General features: G+C 42.1%; 1 protein-coding gene across 1 annotated transcript; it reads left to right on the top strand.

The window, feature by feature from the left end:
* The first annotated feature begins 117 nt into the window (after positions 1-117).
* Sqle (squalene epoxidase) lies at positions 118-18,303 on the top strand. Its single transcript, XM_075960933.1, has 11 exons — positions 118-1,209; positions 3,034-3,286; positions 9,385-9,565; positions 11,381-11,477; positions 12,204-12,317; positions 12,400-12,571; positions 13,080-13,175; positions 14,419-14,561; positions 14,924-15,020; positions 16,862-16,949; positions 17,842-18,303. Exons 1-11 carry the CDS (start codon positions 922-924, stop codon positions 18,032-18,034), a joined length of 1,722 nt encoding a protein of 573 aa, XP_075817048.1. The 5' UTR covers positions 118-921; the 3' UTR covers positions 18,035-18,303.
* The last annotated feature ends 211 nt before the right edge of the window (positions 18,304-18,514 follow it).

The raw sequence follows: 18,514 nt of genomic DNA, 5'->3' as shown, positions 1-18,514 counted from the left end.
CCATAGCGCCATCTCAGCCTACCGCGCGGTGCGCGCTCTCATTGGTCCGGAGCGGCGTGGGAGGCGGGGTCCGCTCGCGGGGCGGTGCCGGGTCGGAGCCTCGCCCCCTGGTCCCTCGGCTGGGCCGAGCCCGCCCGGTGGCTGAAGCTCGTGGGGCCGGGCTGCGAGCGGGGCGCGCTGTGGTTACTCTGGTTACTGTCCGCGAGGGATGCTGGGGACCCGGCTGTCCCGCGTCCTCACCGAGCTCTGACGGACGCTCTCCGGAGACAGCCATTCACCCTCGAGGAAGGCAAGTGGCGGTCGGGCAGGTTCCGGGCCGTGACTTCGGGGCTGGCTGAGGCGAGGTCTCCTGGGAGAGCTGCGCTGCCCCGCTCCAGCCGTGCTTCGGGACTCCGGGGCCATCTTTTGTTGGAGGCTGCCGGGCAGTGTCGCTTAGGGGCAGCTTTCCCATCACCCTCATCCTTGTATGCCAACTCCTTCCTACCGAGCACTTGCTGCAACTGACAAAAGACCATTTACAGCCCGAGGAGTGGACATCGAAGTAAACAGCAACACTCGTACCCCTCCCCAGTGTAAATATAGAGACACCCGCCTGTCAGTTGGCTGAATGAAGGGTGCTGTAGGTGCTGTAGGCAGGCTTTAAATGCTGCTTTCTAAGTCCTGGACAACTTAAGATTACGTTTGTACTCCGAATGATTTCAAAAATTGATCTCATTTGACTCGTGATCTTGAAACTGTTGGCAGGAAGGGGTTGGGCCAGTGTCCCAGGCCCCTTTTAAGAACCACATTTTGGAGAGAAAGTTTTAATCATCAAACCCCTCCCGAGGGGAAAAAAAAAGACCATCCCAAAACAAATCAAATCAAAACAAAACAAAACAACCCAAAATTCCTCAGCCTTGGCACCAAAGAAGCTTTTGAGCCATGTGGACTTTTCTTGGCATTGCTACCTTCACCTATTTTTATAAGAAATGCGGGGATGTCACCCTGGCCAACAAGGAGCTCCTCTTGTGCGTGCTGGTGTTCCTGTCGCTGGGCCTGGTGCTCTCCTACCGCTGTCGCCATCGAAACGCGGGCCTCCTCGGTCGTCAGCAGAGTGGCTCCCAGTTTGCTGCCTTCTCTGATATTCTCTCAGCTTTGCCTCTTATTGGCTTCTTCTGGGCCAAGTCACCCCCTGAACCAGAAAAGAAAGAGGAGCTGGAGTCCAGTAAGGTAGGTTGGTTCCACAGTGGGCAAATGAATGGCGTCTAATTTTAAACTTCAGATCGAGGTCACTGAAGTTTACGGTTTCATTAAAAGTCAGGAAAGTGATGACCTAGAAGCTTCAATATTCTCATGTAGTTGAGGTTTTTTTTTTTTTTTTTTAAGTTCTGGATTGTGTATGGTTATGATCCTTGATTTTTCGGAAAGACAAGAGAATTTGTTTCATTTAGTGTTGTCTGATCGTTGGGTAAGGGCTTGGCTATTGGTTGGATAGGCAATGTTAGCTTTTCATTTGCAGGACAGAATGAGAGTGGCTTTTATTTAAATCCTTTGATAGGATGATATTTGTACCTGAGAAGAAAGCGTTGAGGTGTGACAGGTAAGGCTACTTAGGGAAGTGACAGCTGACGGGAAAGTAACAGAACAGTTGGAAAAGCAGTAAAAATGTTCAACACTTTAAAGGCTGGCAGAGATCCTTCCTCCTCACTGAAGCAATGAATAAACCAGTGGCGTCAGGTCCGAAGTCAATGATAGTTGAATGATGGTCCCGTGTCAGAGACGGAATCTTTGAATACTTGTTATTACCGCCAGGGAAAGACAGAGGCCTGTGGCGGGAGATAAGAGAGAGACTAGTATAAGCCAGACATGTAGGGCCTGTTGGCCGTGGATATTTGAAGTTTCCCCCCAAGAACACTGGAAGGACTTAAGAGTGAGAGGAACAATGCTCGATTTTTACCTAATGATAATAATAGTTATAATATTAATAATAACAATAACAGGGATATTGCCTGTGAGACTGTAGCAGGGTACTCAGCCTGGCATAGAAGGTTGTGGCCAGATAGAATGAGTTCGTTACCCACAAAGCAACACAGACTCCTGGATCTGCTTTATTTTGTCATGTCCATAGTACAGATTAGGTTTGGATCTGAATTTTGACTCTTCCACTACTGGCTGTGACACTTTAGGAATAGGATTCTGCACGAATCACTTTCCTGTTCTGTTAGGTGAGGGTGGCACCCCCGTCGCTTGTAGACAGGGAGTTAAGTGACTTCATATTTGCAGAATGCCGGGTGCATAGCCATCTAATAAGTAACTAGCTGTTGCCACTAGTCTACAGTGGGTGTATTCTGTTACTATTTGGTGCTTGCGGATTGGAGGTGAGGCCTTACTTCTCAAGGTAAGAACTCTGGGGTTTGTATTTTGGAGACCTCCCCTTGAGGTTGAGTTCTGGTCCAGGTAGCTGGAGTACTATGACTGTCACAGTGCTGTGTAGAGAATTTGTGGGGTAGGAAAACTGAATTGTAAACTGGTGGGCTGGTTTCATTTTGCCTGCTTCAGGCTTTCTCCTTCCCTGGAAACCAGGGAGCTGCTGGAGCGTGTTGAGTGCCCACTGACACATATGTAACGGGGACAGTCAGAAGCTGGGAGAGAACCACACCTGTAGATGCTTAATATGAGCTTGAGTGATTAAATGCTAGGGTTTGTCCTAGGTTGTCTCTGAATTTCATGATACATATTTATAGTATCTGACCGGATATGGATTTCTAAATATGTTCATGTAACAGCACTTTCTAATTAGTAAGTCCAGAAAAAGGAATATATGTTCAGTTTTATTGGGATACATACATTTCTATTTAGCCAATAATTAGGCAATCAGTATTTTGATACTGATTTTTATATATCTACCTGGATTTTAAAATACACCATTGATTTGGTTTAATAAATGTTTGTGGTCCAGTTTTTGTTCAAGATGTAAAAGTCTAGTAGCTTATGTGTTAGTAATATGATTTAAGTCAATAGATTAGAAAGCATAATGTTCTTTTTGTTAAACAGTGCAGAAAAGAAGCCAGTATTTCAGAAACAACACTGACAGGAGCAGCTACCTCAGTGTCAGCATCTTCTCCGAATGATCCGGAAGTTATCATTGTGGGGGCTGGTGTACTCGGATCTACCTTGGCAACGGTTCTTTCCAGAGATGGAAGAAAGGTGACGGTAATCGAGAGAGATTTAAAAGAGCCTGACAGAATCGTTGGTGAGCTTCTGCAGCCAGGTGGTTACCATGTTCTTAAAGAGCTGGGCCTCGGAGGTAGGTGTATCTGATTTTCAGGAGTTGGATGGTAAAAATGAGTGCCCTTCACTTTAGACTAATCTGCCTTCCTTCCTTCCTTCCTTGTAAAACTTATATTTGCGAAGAACAGAAACGTTTAGTAGTGTGAGAAGAGGCTGCTTAGACATAACGAGATAATGAAATGTCTAAAATGGACTGTCTTTACGAAGACACTGAACTCACTGCCTAGAGCTATCACCTATAGAGTGTGTGATATGCTTCTGGCGTGGAGTTATTCCCTCAGATCGTGTGTTTATGGATGATTCATTTACCCAGCCGGTGCTTTTTAAGTACTTCTCACATTCATCTGGAAAATGTTTATTTACTGCTGTCTTTGAATGAGGAGTTATACTGAGTGCCAACGTGTACTAATGGTCGAGACAGATACTCTTGATACGTAGAGCACAGAAGGAACTCAGCTGTAAGGTGAGAAGCCACAAACAAAGCTGTATGCCTTGTGACTAACTTTAAACCTAGTAACTTAGCCTTCTGTGTATGATTTGTTCCTTCATTTATAAGAAAGGCATTTGAAGACCCTCTGTTTCACATATTATGAGGACTAAGTGAATTTGGATATGTAGACCACTCAGAACAATACTTTGTGCATTGTAGGCACTGTGTTCTTGCCTACTGTTTTGTTAAGGGAACTGAGAAGGAGACACATAGAGAAAGCAGTGGGTGATGGGGAAAGAAGATGACTTGTCCTGAAGGCTGAAGAGGGAGGCAGAAGCTAGACCATGTAGGCTTCATACGCAGCGGAGCAGGAATGTGACATGATCCCGGCCATGTAGGCTTCATATGCAGCGGAGCAGGAATGTGACATGATCCCAGCCATGTAGGCATTATACGCAGCGGAGCAGGAATGTGACATGATCCCAGCCATGTAGGCATTATACGCAGCAGAGAGGAATGTGACATGATCCCAGCCATGTAGGCATTATACGCAGCAGAGAGGAATGTGACATGATCCCGGCCATGTAGGCATTATACGCAGCAGAGAGGAATGTGACATGATCCCAGCCATGTAGGCATTATACGCAGCGGAGCAGGAATGTGACATGATCCCAGCCATGTAGGCATTATACGCAGCAGAGAGGAATGTGACATGATCCCAGCCATGTAGGCATTATACGCAGCAGAGAGGAATGTGACATGATCCCGGCCATGTAGGCTTTATATGCAGCGGAGCAGGAATGTGACAGGACTCCATTTTGCATCTGCAGCAGTGGCTTCAGCTCCAGCAACTCCTCACTCGACACAGCACAGTGCAGCACCTGTTACATCGTGGCTCAGTGTAGCCATATGTATTTCAGCTGACTGAAATGTTTTGCCCCTTTTTAGTGGGCCTAGGGCTCAAACTCAGGCCTGCCCCAGGTTAAAAACTATTCTGCCGCTGAGCCCCATCTCTACTTCCGAAATTTCTTCTAGTTTGCTTTTTAAAATTCTTCTGGCTTTGCGAGTTAAAGATCACAATTCAGAGCTCACTTTATAGTTCGTTGGGTCCCACATCACCACTTATCTACAATGGCGTTGGGGAAACAAACCTGGATACAGTATGAAGAATAGAGTATAAGGTAGGCGTGGCACCACACCTTCAATGCCAACACTTGGGAGGCACAGGCAGGTGTATCTCAGCGTTCAGGGCCAGTCTGATCTACATAGAGAGTTCTCGGACAGCCAGGGATACATAGAGAGACCTTGTCTCAAAACAAACAAACAAAAAACAACCCCCCAAGCATAGACTAAGACTGTGATGGTGGGGTAGCAAAGATCCAGTGGTGGTGTTTTTAACTGATGTGCTGGCTGGTAGCAAATTGTAAAGGAAAGTGGACACATGATAAGAGGCAGGGGTTACACGCATGCATGCACACAGGCACGCATGAAGCAATCCTTAGGTTTTTGCCTCAAGCAGCTGCTTTGAAAGACATGGGTTTATACCAGGAAGGGAAGGAACAGCTGTGCCATGTTTGCTGACCAAATGCTAGGTGGGAGGAGTGAAGAACACTCACCCCTGGACTTGGCAATCTGTGGCAATAAAAGGAAACCTAAGCTGAAATGAGAGGGAGACGTCATAATTTGAAACTACAAAATTATTTTTTTTCCTTCCTCTGATGTTGGAGATTGAACTTAGAGACTTGTGCATACACAGCAAGCACCCTACCCCTGAACAGATCCCTAACCTATAGAAAACTATTTCTGTATGAGATTTTAAAATTTAACAAAAAATTATTACATGTTTGAGTGTTTTGCCTATGTATATTCTTTGTCTCACATGGGCCTGGTGCCCAAGAAGGCTGGAGGAGGTTGTTGATCCTATGGATCTGATGGTTGTGAGCACTGAACTATGGTTCTCTGGAAGAGCAACCAGTGACCAGCCAGCTGAGTCATTTCTTGAGAAACTAATTTGATGGCAGGAAACAGAGCTAGGACAAAAATTAGATAGGAATATGAGGCCAATGGAGGTGTATTTGATACAAGAGTGCTTTTTTTTTTTTTATAGTAATGTATAAGGGAGAGAGGAGAAGCTGATGCTGTGGCTGAGAGTGGCAAATATATTTCTTAAGGTGATGAATGTACTGAGTTTCATAATTTTATTGTCAAGGTACAAGACTTCAACAATCGCATTAGACCCCTGTAAACACATAACAATTGTTATATGTCAGTGACAGGGATAAAAATAAACACACAAGCTTTTTCTTTGAAATATCCTCATCGTTGTCAGCAAGAGAAAGCCTGAAACAGAAAGCTCAGGGCACTTACTGTGCTTGGAGCCAGACTTTGATCAGCACACAGCTGGCTGAGAATGACTTCTTCAACAAATACTTTAAAAACATTGACAAGTAGGCTTTTGTCTATTTCTGAGACTACATCTTAGTGGATGCTAAAGAGGGAGTGCTAAAAGACAGTACATTTTTAAAAAAGTAGATAAACTGTTTGAAGATTGTAGGGACTAAAGAAAATCAGAAATAGTGGAATAGCAAGTTGGTGGAGATAGTTTTTGTCATTAGAAGTTACCTTGGAGTCAAGAAATGAAGGTGGAGAATAAGCCTTGGAGATCAGGAGAGTGTACATTCCAGGCCTAGCTTTTGTCTTCTGGAAAGAGCTATCAAGCCTGAGGACCTTCAGTGTTGCGAGTGGAGGAAAGTCAACTGGAGAAGGTGGCAGATAGCAGTGGGGCTTGATCCTGTGGGTTTGTGGTGTCCACTATAAAGGTCTGTTTTTTTTTTTGTTGTTGTTTTGTTTGGTTTTTTTCTCCAAAGGGAAGTCACTGGAAATGTAAAGAGCTATTAAGGCCCGCATTTTAAAAGTGGTGATCAAGAATATTATCTAAAACTACATTCTGAGTAGGAAAAAGACCATGGAGTGGTAAGGCCAGAAAAAAGGTTATCTTGGAAGCTATTGCACAATTGCTGGTTACTTAAGACACAGCCACAGTAGTAGAGGCATGTGACCCGTACTGGGAATTTATCTTGCAGGAAGAGGGTAGAACCTCCTGATGAATCAGGTGTTAGGTGTGAGAAAGGGATGGGCCATAGAATTTACGCAAGGTTAACTGTTGCCAAGAAGTTCAGGACTGAGCTCTGGGACGTGCAAGTATAGATCAGGGAGGTGATGGGGAGCCAAAGCAGGCTCCAAAAGAAATAACACAGAGGAAAGCAAAAAGATGCCATGCTCTTGAACCAAACAAAACCATGACTTTACAAAGAAGGAAAGTCCCATGGCTGTTCTTACAGATTCCTTAAGGGACCACCTTGCATCAAGCAGGCGTGTCAATATCCAGAAGGAGGATTTTATTAACCTTGTATATAAACTTCAGCTAATCAGAAATGATTTCACACTAGAGATTAGATAATATTTTATAGATCTAGCTTCAGGAAACAGCTACATGGTTGTGGCTACAAGTCCCAGTGGATTATTTATTTATTTTTTTTAAGATTTATTTATTTGTGTGTTATCAGTGGTGTGCATGTGTGTGTGTGTGTGTGTGTGTGTGTGTGTGTGTGTATGTGCATGTGCATGCATGTGAGTACAGGTGCCTGTGGGGAGCTGGAGCTATGGGTGGTTGTGATCATCTGATATAGTTGTCAGGAATTGAGCTTGGGTCCCTTGGAAGAGCAAAGCATACTCTTAACCATTGCACCGTCCCCAGAGGATTGAGAACAACCCTCCAGGTATTTATCCAGTATACATTTACTATTGCCAGTAAGAGTTCTTTAAACATTAACTATGTTTATTTCCCTCAGGTTTGATGAACTGTGTGTGGTAGAATTACTTGGAATGGTTACATTGCAGATAAAGGCTGTCTAACATAATATCAAGTGATCCATCCTGGATTGTGGACTTTTTATTAGTGAATTGATTGCCATATAGATTGTACTTAATATCCATAAATCTTACAACTAATGCATTATAATTATGCCTATACCATGTCTCGGGATCTAGTATTCACTATCCTTAACTTTATTTTCTTTAGTATTACCTTGTTTTTTGTTAGACCCCCCCACTCTTTTGTTTGTATATAATTTAGAGTCATGTTTTTAAGCTTTATGGAAAAACATTTCCAAGATTCTGATTAAAAAGCATTGAATATATAGTTCAATTTTGGGAAAACCGACATCTTTCATGTGATACTTACACATGAAAGTGCTCTATTCTGCATATACTGAAAATTTTTTACATATTTAGAACTTCCTGTGTCTCCTGCGATTTTTGATAACATTTATTTATGGGACTCTTCAGCTTAAAGTTCAGAGCTTTGCATGAAGTCAGAACACAAAGCTGTGTTTTCTTTAGTTTTTTTGGGTACGGGATCAGGGTATGTAACCATGGCTAGCCTGGAATTTAATTTACTTTGTAGACCAGGCTGATCTCAGATCTACCTGCCTCTCTACTGGGTTTAAAGGTGTGTACCACCATGTCAAGCCTGGGTTTCTTATGTGTGATTCCATCTTTAGCTTACAGTGGATGCTTACTTCCATGCATAGCTGTGTGCTGCTCTCACAGAGGACCTGGGCTTGGCTCCCAGCCCTCACATGATGTCTGAAACTACACTTGTAGGGCATCTAATGCCCTTTGGGCTCCACAGGCACCAGATGTGCCTGTGGACACATACATATGTGTAGGTAAAACTCATACACATAAAATAAAAATACATGAAATATTAAAGCATGAATATATTTTGATCCTGGGACAAACCTTCTCAGGTTTTGTCTTGACTCCCTTGGGGAGTCTCAGGCACAGGCCAACATGCCAGGCTTATTCTAATTTGTTCACTGACTCTATTTGTATTGCTTTGAATGGATTACTGCTACACTTTCTGTTCACTATTTCTTGCATATTAATATTTTTAGTGAGTGAATTTTATGCACAAATAGTGATACTTTGTTTTATTTGACATCTTTCCTATAATTCACATTAATTTTTAAATTTCTCAAATTTTCAGTTGGTTCTTTAAATTTATTTTGCCTTAAATATAAAAAAACAGACTGTTGCTTTCTGGTTTAGATTTACTAAAATTACTCTACAGTTTATCTTGACTCAATTTTCATAGGCAGTACGAACCATCAGCATTTAGAAACTATCTGTTATATTTGGTTGGGAAATCTACTTTTCATATACTGAATCTTTATGTATAAATTGGGACCTTTAAAAAGAGTTTTAATGATATTTTATTTTCTCTTTCCTTTCCCTCCTCTCCCCACCTGACCCCCTGTGTTTCTACATTGGGACACATGTTCAGAAGGACAGACTGGGTTCTGTGTCTTTGTGAACAGAGCAGGTTCCCTCAGGAAAGGAGCATGGTTTAGTTCATCTCTTGTTGTTTTTCTTGCTTGTCTCTGAGGTGAAGCAGTCACAGACCCGAATGACAGCTGTTAACCTGAAGTGCAGCTGTGTGCTTGTCTTCTGGAAATATTGAAGGGTTTTGTAATAGTTGTATCAGTTGTTCTGTTCTCCAGCCGGTCTTACAGCTTTGTGAGGGAGAGCCTTGTTTTCAATATCTGTGTCTGTCTCTTGGTGTCTTTCTTGGTAACTCTCAGCATATTAATAAAGTTATTTGAACTGATTTATTTTTGCAGATACAGTAGAGGGTTTCAATGCCCATCTTATACACGGCTACATAGTTCACGATTATGAAAGCAGATCTGAAGTTCAAATTCCATACCCGGTGTCAGAAAACAACCAAGTGCAGAACGGAATTGCTTTCCACCACGGCAAATTCATCATGAGTCTCCGGAAAGCAGCTATGGCAGAGCCCAAGTAAGACCACAACTTTAAACATATAATGTTAAAGAGCCAAACCTGAGCCCTGGTGTGGTGGCTTAGCAGTTGACAGTTCTTTCTGTTGTTGGAGAGGGCTGGAATTTGGTTCTTGGCACCTATGTCATGGCTCACAACCACCTGTAGCTCCAGATTCAGAGAATCTGATGCCCTCTTCTGCCTTCCTCAGGCATCTATACACATGCTCATGTATAATATAATAATATATATAGAATAAAAATGTGTTTTTATACAGGCGAGATTTCATCAGTGTTGTTCAAAACTTTTGGCATGGTCTAGATGGCATAGGTATAATAAAATGATCCGTAATTAAAATATATTTAGTGTCTCTATAAGGAATATTGAGACCTTTAAGTAAGATTTAGGTGATTATTATTTGATTGGCATTTAGAGGCCACCTTAGAGCTGTGGCTACAGCACATGCCCGTGTGTGCCCATTTGAGTCTGTGTTGGTGGTTACAGTACCTTTTCTAGAAAGAACAGAGGACGGCAAGAAGAAATCCCTGTTCCTCTTTCACCAAGAACCTAGCCTGACAGGACTGGCTGCTTGTCTTGATTATTAACTTGTATTTGCCTGACGTCTTTTAATGCTGATTAAGGAAGTTCCAAAAACATGAGAGCACTCATGTGGTTGACACAGGCCACTGTGTTGACAAAGGGAAGAAGTTGGTGGACTTTTCCTGAGGGCTGAATGAAATGTTTGCTGTTCACAGAAGTGGAGTGTTCATTGTGTAAAAGTGGGAACATGCCTCAAATAGAAAAGTTATGATCTTTCTGATGGATATAATAACGTTTGAAATTTGTCAAATGCCATTTTATTTTTAAAAACATATAATCAGTTCTTTGAGAATTTCATACATGCATACAATGTATTTTGACCTTATTTACCATGACTCCTCCCAGATCCACCCCACCATGTCTTTATCACTTCCCACCTTCATGTCCTTTTATTTTTTACTGACTCACTAAGTACAGTTTGTACTGCTTATATTCTCACGGATGTGAGGCTATCCATCGCAGCATGGTCAACCCATCAGGTACCACATCCCTAAAGAAAGCCAACTCTCTCTTCCCTGGCAGCTATTAACTGCTCACTGCTTCTTTGGTTTGGGGGCTTATGAGTCCCTCTGCCCTCCATGCTGGAATGTAGACCAGCTTGATCTCATGCAGGCAGCTACAGCTCCCGTGAGTTCAGACGTTCAGTGGGCTCGCTGTGTCCAGAAGACTCCGCTGTTTTTCTGTCTTCCCCAGTCCCCTTTGTGCAGTGATCTCTGAGCCTAGCGGAGGGTGTGATGTAGATGTGCCGTTCGTGGCTGAGCATGTCACAGATGTTCACTCTGCACTTTGACCTGTTGTGAGTTTCTATATTAACACTGTGCACTGTACAAAGAAATCTCTGATGAGCTCTGGAGTGGTACTAATCTGTGAACCTAGAGGGATTTCAATACTGTGTCCTTAACAAATATGATTCTAATAATTCTTCCCTTTTATGTCTGACTGCGTTTTATTAGGTTTCTCAGTATTCTGTTTTTAAACGAATGATTAAAGACATGCAGCTTTAAAAGTAATTACATTTGTAATATGTGTTTGGTGTACATTACAAAGTGAAAACCTCACATGATTCTAAACATGCTAGCTTTCTGCTTTGCACTGTTGCAAACTTCTTGCTTTGTACAGTCAGGCACATCCATGTGTCCAGTTCCTATGAGCGCAAGGCAAGGGTTGGAGAGTCCATAGCTAAGGGACATTACTCCAGCGTGCTACTCCAGCTGTGTGTTTCTGTTCCTTCTTCAGTGTGAAGTTTATAGAAGGTGTTGTGCTTCAGTTGCTAGAGGAAGACAGTGCCGTGACGGGAGTGCAGTACAAGGACAAGGAGACTGGAGACACCAAGGTGAGAACTAGGGAAGGTCACTTCTTCCTAGGAGGTGTTCTCCCTATTCCTTTCGAAATTCTGTATTATTTTGTATGTGTGGAGTGTGCATGCTGCAGTGTGTGTGTGGAGGTCATGTGGGTCCCAGGGATGGAGCTCAGTGGACACTGTTGTTACTGTATATGTGGTTATACTCAGAACTAGGAAAATGTTGACAGCAAATAACGGTAAAACCGCTTCTAGTGTATGTTACTGTTGGTCTCTTAAAGAGAAAGAGGCAAAGGGCCCTTCTAGACTATTGTGCAGGGTTGTCCCTTTCTAGAAACTGTACTCTGGTAGGGCTACCAGGTTCCTTGCTCATGGTGTAGTATATCAGTACACATTGTCATGTGTATAAAAGTGCTTCTTCTGTCTAACCACACATTAAACAGCAGCAAGTGAGGGTAAGTGATTTTATAATGAATCTGGGCAGTTGTTGGAGTTTGTGATGAGCTTCAGTCTTCCGTGGCCTGTGTTTGCTTTGAAGTTCTTCCTCTCATCCAGAAAGGTGGAGAGTTTTGATAGCTTTGGCTTCAGAACAGCAAAGGGAGATGACCTCCAGGGACTGAGGAAGTGTCACCTTTAGGACTCCATCCTCTTATATCCACAGGTTGCTTGGGGTACATATTTTCCTGTACACTCTTTGTTTCAGAAGGATGGACCTTTTGTGTGCCTCTAACCATTGCTGGGTGTTCTTCTGTTGTATAGGAGCTCCACGCCCCATTGACTATTGTTGCAGATGGGCTTTTCTCCAAGTTCAGGAAGAACCTTGTCTCCAATAAAGTTTCTGTTTCATCTCATTTTGTTGGCTTCCTTATGAAGGTATGGAGGAGTTGTAATTGTAGAAAAATAAAAGCAACCTGAGATTTGAAAATTATTAAAATATTTTCTCATTATTTTTTAGAATGCACCACAGTTTAAAGCCAATTTTGCAGAGCTTGTTCTGGTCAATCCAAGTCCAGTTCTCATCTACCAGATTTCAGCCAATGAAACACGGGTACTTGTTGATATTCGTGGGGAAATGCCAAGGAATTTAAGAGAATACATGGCCGAACAAATTTACCCACAAATGCCTGGTAAGAAATAGGATTTTACCTTCATTGTCATCTACAGTCTAAAGTAAATCTCACAAGAGCCTCTTTTCCAGTTTCCTGAGTGTGGTGTCTAAAAGAGGCCCAGAGATCAGCACAGTTCATTGTGAACGGGCAGTGTATCTCCTGTGATATTAGAATATGTGGATGATAAAAGCTAAATACAGATAGCTGTCAGTTAACGTGGTTTCTCCTGTCTGATGTAAATTTGACTCATTTCTTCTTCTCATCTCTCTGTTCTGTTCAGCTGTGTATGTTATTTACATCTGTTTTCTCGTACATTCCTTAGTCATTCCTTAACATGCACAATGAGGTGCTTAATGGATAGTTTTATAAATAAAGTAGGTAATTAGTGGTTTATTGCAAGGAACTGTGTAACAGCCACAACCCATACACAGTTAAGTATTCTTTTATGCTTGATAAGAAGATGTATGCTAATTTGAAACCGAAGTGCTTCAAACCACTTATTTGGTTTGGGTGGCATTGATTGCAGACCACCTGAAGGAACCGTTCCTGGAGGCTTCTCAGAACTCTCGTCTGCGGACCATGCCAGCAAGCTTCCTTCCTCCTTCCCCTGTGAACAAACGAGGTATCGCTTAGCAGTATTTTATAATGCTGCCCTCACTTCAGATGACATGTGATTAGATTTGTGGTCGGGAAATAACATGAAGCTGAGAATTGGTTGCCTTGGAGTAGTAAGTTCACATGGTTACCTTAACATGTTCCCAACATCATAGTTTTATGATATAATTATTATTGAACTCTGACTTTGTGGAAGACACCATGCAGCCATTGAGAGCACAAAAAGGGATTTAAAAGTTATTCCATTGACCTGTGGAAGACCACTTTTCTAGTAAGAGCAAGAAGATGAATTCACAGTGTTATTGAGAACAGTTCCCATAAAGCTCCATTCCCACTACCACAGGGGTGTCCAGGGCTGGGAGGGAGGTTCTGAAGTGGAAGGGTGGTTAGGGCAGACGTTGCTTCAATAAAAAGGTAGACAGTGAGAGGTGGGACTAAGAGGGAATAGACTCTGCAAAGCCTGCCCCAGGGTGGCTGAGATATGGTAGCATTTCTAGGAACTCAAGTCTATTCCTGTAACTGGTATTTTGGTCAGGTGTCATAGTGATTGATAGCTGGGGTATAGTTGTGTTTTCAATCCATATTTTAAAGGTTTATCCTTTACTTTTTGGAAGATCTTACTGTGCAGTCTTGCCTGGCCTGATGTAGACCAGACTGACCTCAAACTCCAAGAAATCCACCAGTCTCTGCCTCCTGAGGACTGGATTGAAGTTGTGCAGGACCACGCCTGGCTAAAGATTTATTTTTATTTTAACTTACATGTGTGCTCGCCATGTGTGTGCAGGGCCTCAGAGGCTAGCGGAGGGCATCGGGATCCTTGGAGCTAGAGCTACAGTGGTCTCATGTGGGTGCTGGGAACCACACAGGTCCTCTGCAAGAGTAGCAAGCACCCCTACCTGCAAAGCCAGCTCTCCAGTACCCCTTCTCCACACCCCCTCCCCTCCAAGAAAAGATCTTATAAAGCCCAGACTAAAACTGTGTGGCAGAGGATGACCTTGAACTCCTGGGTCTGTCCTGCCTCTACTTCGCAAGAATGCCTAGCAGGGTATGTGTTTAATATTTAGTTTTATCATCTATAGACAATATGACTTACAGCTTTGTTGAGATATAGAACGTTAAGTTACTCAGAAAGCAAATTTAATTTTAATTCATTCTTGGGATTTTAGCTCATGTCAATCGTAAGTTTATAGCACTAACTTTTTTGTTTCAGAGCTGTCCAGGATTTCATGATCTTAGTTCTTCTCCCATAGGCGTTCTCCTTCTGGGAGATGCATATAACCTGAGGCATCCTCTTACTGGTGGAGGAATGACAGTTGCTTTAAAAGATGTAAAATTATGGAGAAAACTGTTAAAAGACATTCCTGACCTTTATGATGACGCTGCTGTTTTCCAGGTAAGAATCTCGAGTTTTCCTCCCCCGCAAATGGCTTAAAATACATTCTATCTAGGGATGTGAGGCAGGGGACCCTCGTGGGAATCTGTGCTTGGAAGCCTGCGTTTCATAGTCTTGTTCAGGCTTGAATCTGAATCTTTGATTTGTATGCTTAAGTATATGCTGTACCAAATGGGTTCAGGCCACTCTGCTCAGATCTGTAAGCTGAGCTCAGTGTCATATGACCCACTGCCCTGAGAGTGAGTTTGGCACTACTGCCTGCAGGTTGGCCTTGGACAGATAGCATTTTGAGGAGATCACAAACATTAGCTTATGCTTTTTTTCTTTTTAACTATGTAATAAACAATATTTTTCATTTTTAGGCCAAAAAGTCATTCTATTGGTCAAGAAAAAGGACCCATTCCTTTGTTGTGAATGTGCTGGCTCAGGCTTTGTATGAATTATTTTCTGGTACAGATGGTAAGTTTAGATGTTTTTAAGTGAACTTCACTGATTTGTACAGAGTTTTAAGTTTTGTTAGGTAAGGGACTTAAATGCAAAAGGTAGTAGTTAAAGTAGTTAGTCTGTGATCACAGTTTACCCAACTTTGCCAGCTGCTAATTTGATAGTTCCTTTTCATGTCTGAGCATCATGTATATACCACTTCGTCTGAAGGCTGTTGCTGTTCCTTAGAGAACATCCCTAGTGTATCTCAGTAACACATTCATTCAGTGCCTCTGGTCCAGACTAGAGGATGTGTATCCTCGCCTGGCCAGGTATGGAAAGGCAGTGTGGTTTTTTACTTGACACTAGTTTGAATTTCTTTTGACATATTGCTCACACATGAATCGGCACCTCAGCCTGAGCCTTGGGTTTCTTTCCTGCTACAGGGCATGAGTGGAGTGGCACTCACTGGAAATGGCCATCTGCTTCGTCTTGTTTTCTGTAGTGGAGAGAGGCTGGCCACTCTGTCCATAGGTCAAACATTCCTAATAATGAAGGTCTGAAATTCTGAGCTAGGTGTGGAGGTACATGCTTGCTCTCTTAGCCCTCAGGAGGCTGAGGCAGGAGGATTGAGATGTCAGCTTGAGCTACATAATAAGATTGCATCTCAAAAACAAATGACAGTCTGACATTTGCACCCCTACCCCTGTATCACACTCAAAGTACTAAATAAAAGTTAATTTTAAAAACAGACCAAAAAAAAAAAAAAGTAAATGTGGATTTGAGCAGCTCAAGCTCCTGCCTGAGCTGTGCATTGGAAGAGATGGTTCTCACAGACTAGAGCCATCCAGCACCAAGGATCATCCATCGTGTTTTCTAGGCAGGGCTGCTGAACTAGAGTGGGAGCTACAGTGGCTGCTTGGGCACATAAGAGGAACAAGTTTTAAGTTTGGAGTTTTTCTAAGCTCTTGAATTCTTACATATCGAAGCTGCTAACAACATTACAAAGTTAATGATAGATCAGGGGGAGGGAAGAACGTTATGGAACAAAAGTTTACCATATTTCATGCCAGGCAGTGGTGGCACACACCTTTAATCCCAGCACCCTGGAGGCAGTGGCAGGCTGATCTCTGTAAGTTCGAGGCCAGCCTCGTCTACAAGAGCTAGTTCCAGGACAGGAACCAAAAGCTACGGAGAAACCCTGTCTTGAAAATCCAAAAAAAAAAAAAAAAAAAAAAAAAAAGAAAAAAGAAAGAAAAAAATCTTGTGAAAAAAAAATCTAGCTGGGGTGGTGGTGCACACATTTAATCTCAGGAGGCAAAGGCAGGTAGATCTCGTTGAGTTCAAGGCCAGCCTAGTCTACAAAGCTAAGTTCCAGGACAACCGGAGCTATACAGAGAAACCCTGTCTCAAAAAACCCCAAAGTTATTTATTATTAATTATGTTTTGAAGGCTTCAAAATGTATTAAGAAGTTATGTGTAGATAAGGCAGAGTTACCCTTCTTGATAACTAGTGCTGACCAAGCACTATGGGTTAGGCACTTCAGAACCTGGGAATTGTGTTGCTAGAATTGTGTTTTTATAGTAAGCACTTATAAAATATTCGGTGTCATTTAATTAATTTACAACAAAATCATACATAATTTAAAAGTAACTCATAAGTCCTAAGTATTAGCAGAATTAATGGGGACAGATAATCTGTACTCATATTACCACTTAGACTGTTAACTTGGGAGGGTAAAAACTCCTGATTATTGAATTCTAGGGCTTTGAAGAAATTGTCATGTTTGGCATTTTTATATCTTCATTATTTTTTTTCTGACATAATCATTAACACTATAAGATAAATGAATAATAACTTCTACATTTTATTTTAGATTCCTTGCACCAGCTACGAAAAGCTTGCTTTCTTTATTTTAAACTTGGTGGAGAATGTGTGGCGGGTCCCGTTGGGCTGCTTTCTGTGTAAGTTCTAACAGCAGAAGGAAAACACTCAGTTTATGCCAGTATTACTCCATGGATGTTTAGTTCTAGCCTGTTAGCCATTAGTATCTAAGTCACAAGTAGCCCCAAGAGGCCAGGGTGCTGTCTCAGAGGATAAAGTGCTTGCTGCAATAGCTTGGCATCCCTAGTTCGATCCCTAGACCCCATGAGAAGAATGGACTCTACAAAGTTGTCCTCTGACCTCCATATGTGTGCTATAGCGTGTGACCTCCCCCACACCATGCATGCTAATACAAAATAAAAAAATGTAAGAAGTGGCATCAAGTAATGAACAAAGGACAGGGTTAGCACTGTGCTGTCTGTCCTCCAGGACACACACACACACTGATTAGAAATGGAATGAGGTGGCTAAACCTGCCAAGTCAAATTGAAGTGTGGTTTTTACCTGTGGTGTCTTCTCGTCTGATCTCCAGGAGCCAAGGATAGCCGAGAACTCTGAACTCAGCTATTAATCTTACTGGCTTGAAATTCAGTAGTAGTTCTGCTAGTGCAGATGTATCCTTGGGAAGTCTGAGAAGTGAATTCTTCAAGGCTCGTCTTCCTGATCTATAATCAGAATATCAGTTCTGATGCCAACCCAGACCACAGTAGGCTACTTTGTACTTCAGTTTGGATCCCAAGATTAGTGAAAGAAGACAGCTGAAAAAAATAGGACTTAAGAGAATGGCCATTGGCTTCTCAAAAGGGTTATTCTAAGTAGATTTTTATAATATATTCTAAAAATTCATTTTTGCCATCAAATGCAGATAAGCTTGGTAAGTCTTCAGATGTAGAGTGCCTTAAGCTTCTATTGATGACACATAGTTAGGACTTTTGTGACCTGAAACAGTATGGTTCTTTTTTGTCTCCACAGATTGTCTCCGCACCCTCTAGTGTTGATCCGACATTTCTTTGCCGTTGCTGTCTATGCCACGTATTTCTGCTTTAAATCTGAGCCGTGGGCTACAAAACCCCGAGCCCTTTTCAGTAGTGGTGCTGTACTGTACAAAGCGTGTTCTATAATATTTCCTCTCATCTACTCAGAAATGAAGTATCTGATTCATTGAAGGGGAAACCACTTGGAAGTCAAGCCTGTTGAGACTTGAAGAGGATGTATATAGCATAGAACTGTATGACTTCCTTGGACACTCAAGGACCAAGCTTGTGTATAAGCATGTAAATATATGCCTTAATTTACAATTGAAAATGAAGGGTCGAATAAGCTAGATGTTTAAAAGAATGATTGTTTCCACAAATTAGGGCTAACACTGAAGTTTTTCTTGATTTCAGTATTTGGGGTGATTCACTGGGACATGCAAATAAAATGAAGAATAAACTCTTTTGCCTTTTTTAAAAAATTTTTTTCAATTTTAAAATTTTCTAAAATTGTCTTTATTGAGCTATATATTTTTCTCCACTTCCTTCTCTTTCTACCCCCTTTCCCGTGATCCCCATGTTCCCAATTTACTCAGGAGATCTTTTTCTACATCCCATGTAGATTAGATGCCTCTTTTGTTTTTATGTTGTAGACTTCTTTTATATAGCCT

Source organism: Microtus pennsylvanicus, chromosome 2, assembly GCF_037038515.1.
Source record: "Microtus pennsylvanicus isolate mMicPen1 chromosome 2, mMicPen1.hap1, whole genome shotgun sequence".
NCBI lineage: Eukaryota > Metazoa > Chordata > Mammalia > Rodentia > Cricetidae > Microtus > Microtus pennsylvanicus.
Note: the sequence above shows the minus strand (reverse complement) of the source record. Positions and strands in the feature narration are given on the sequence as shown.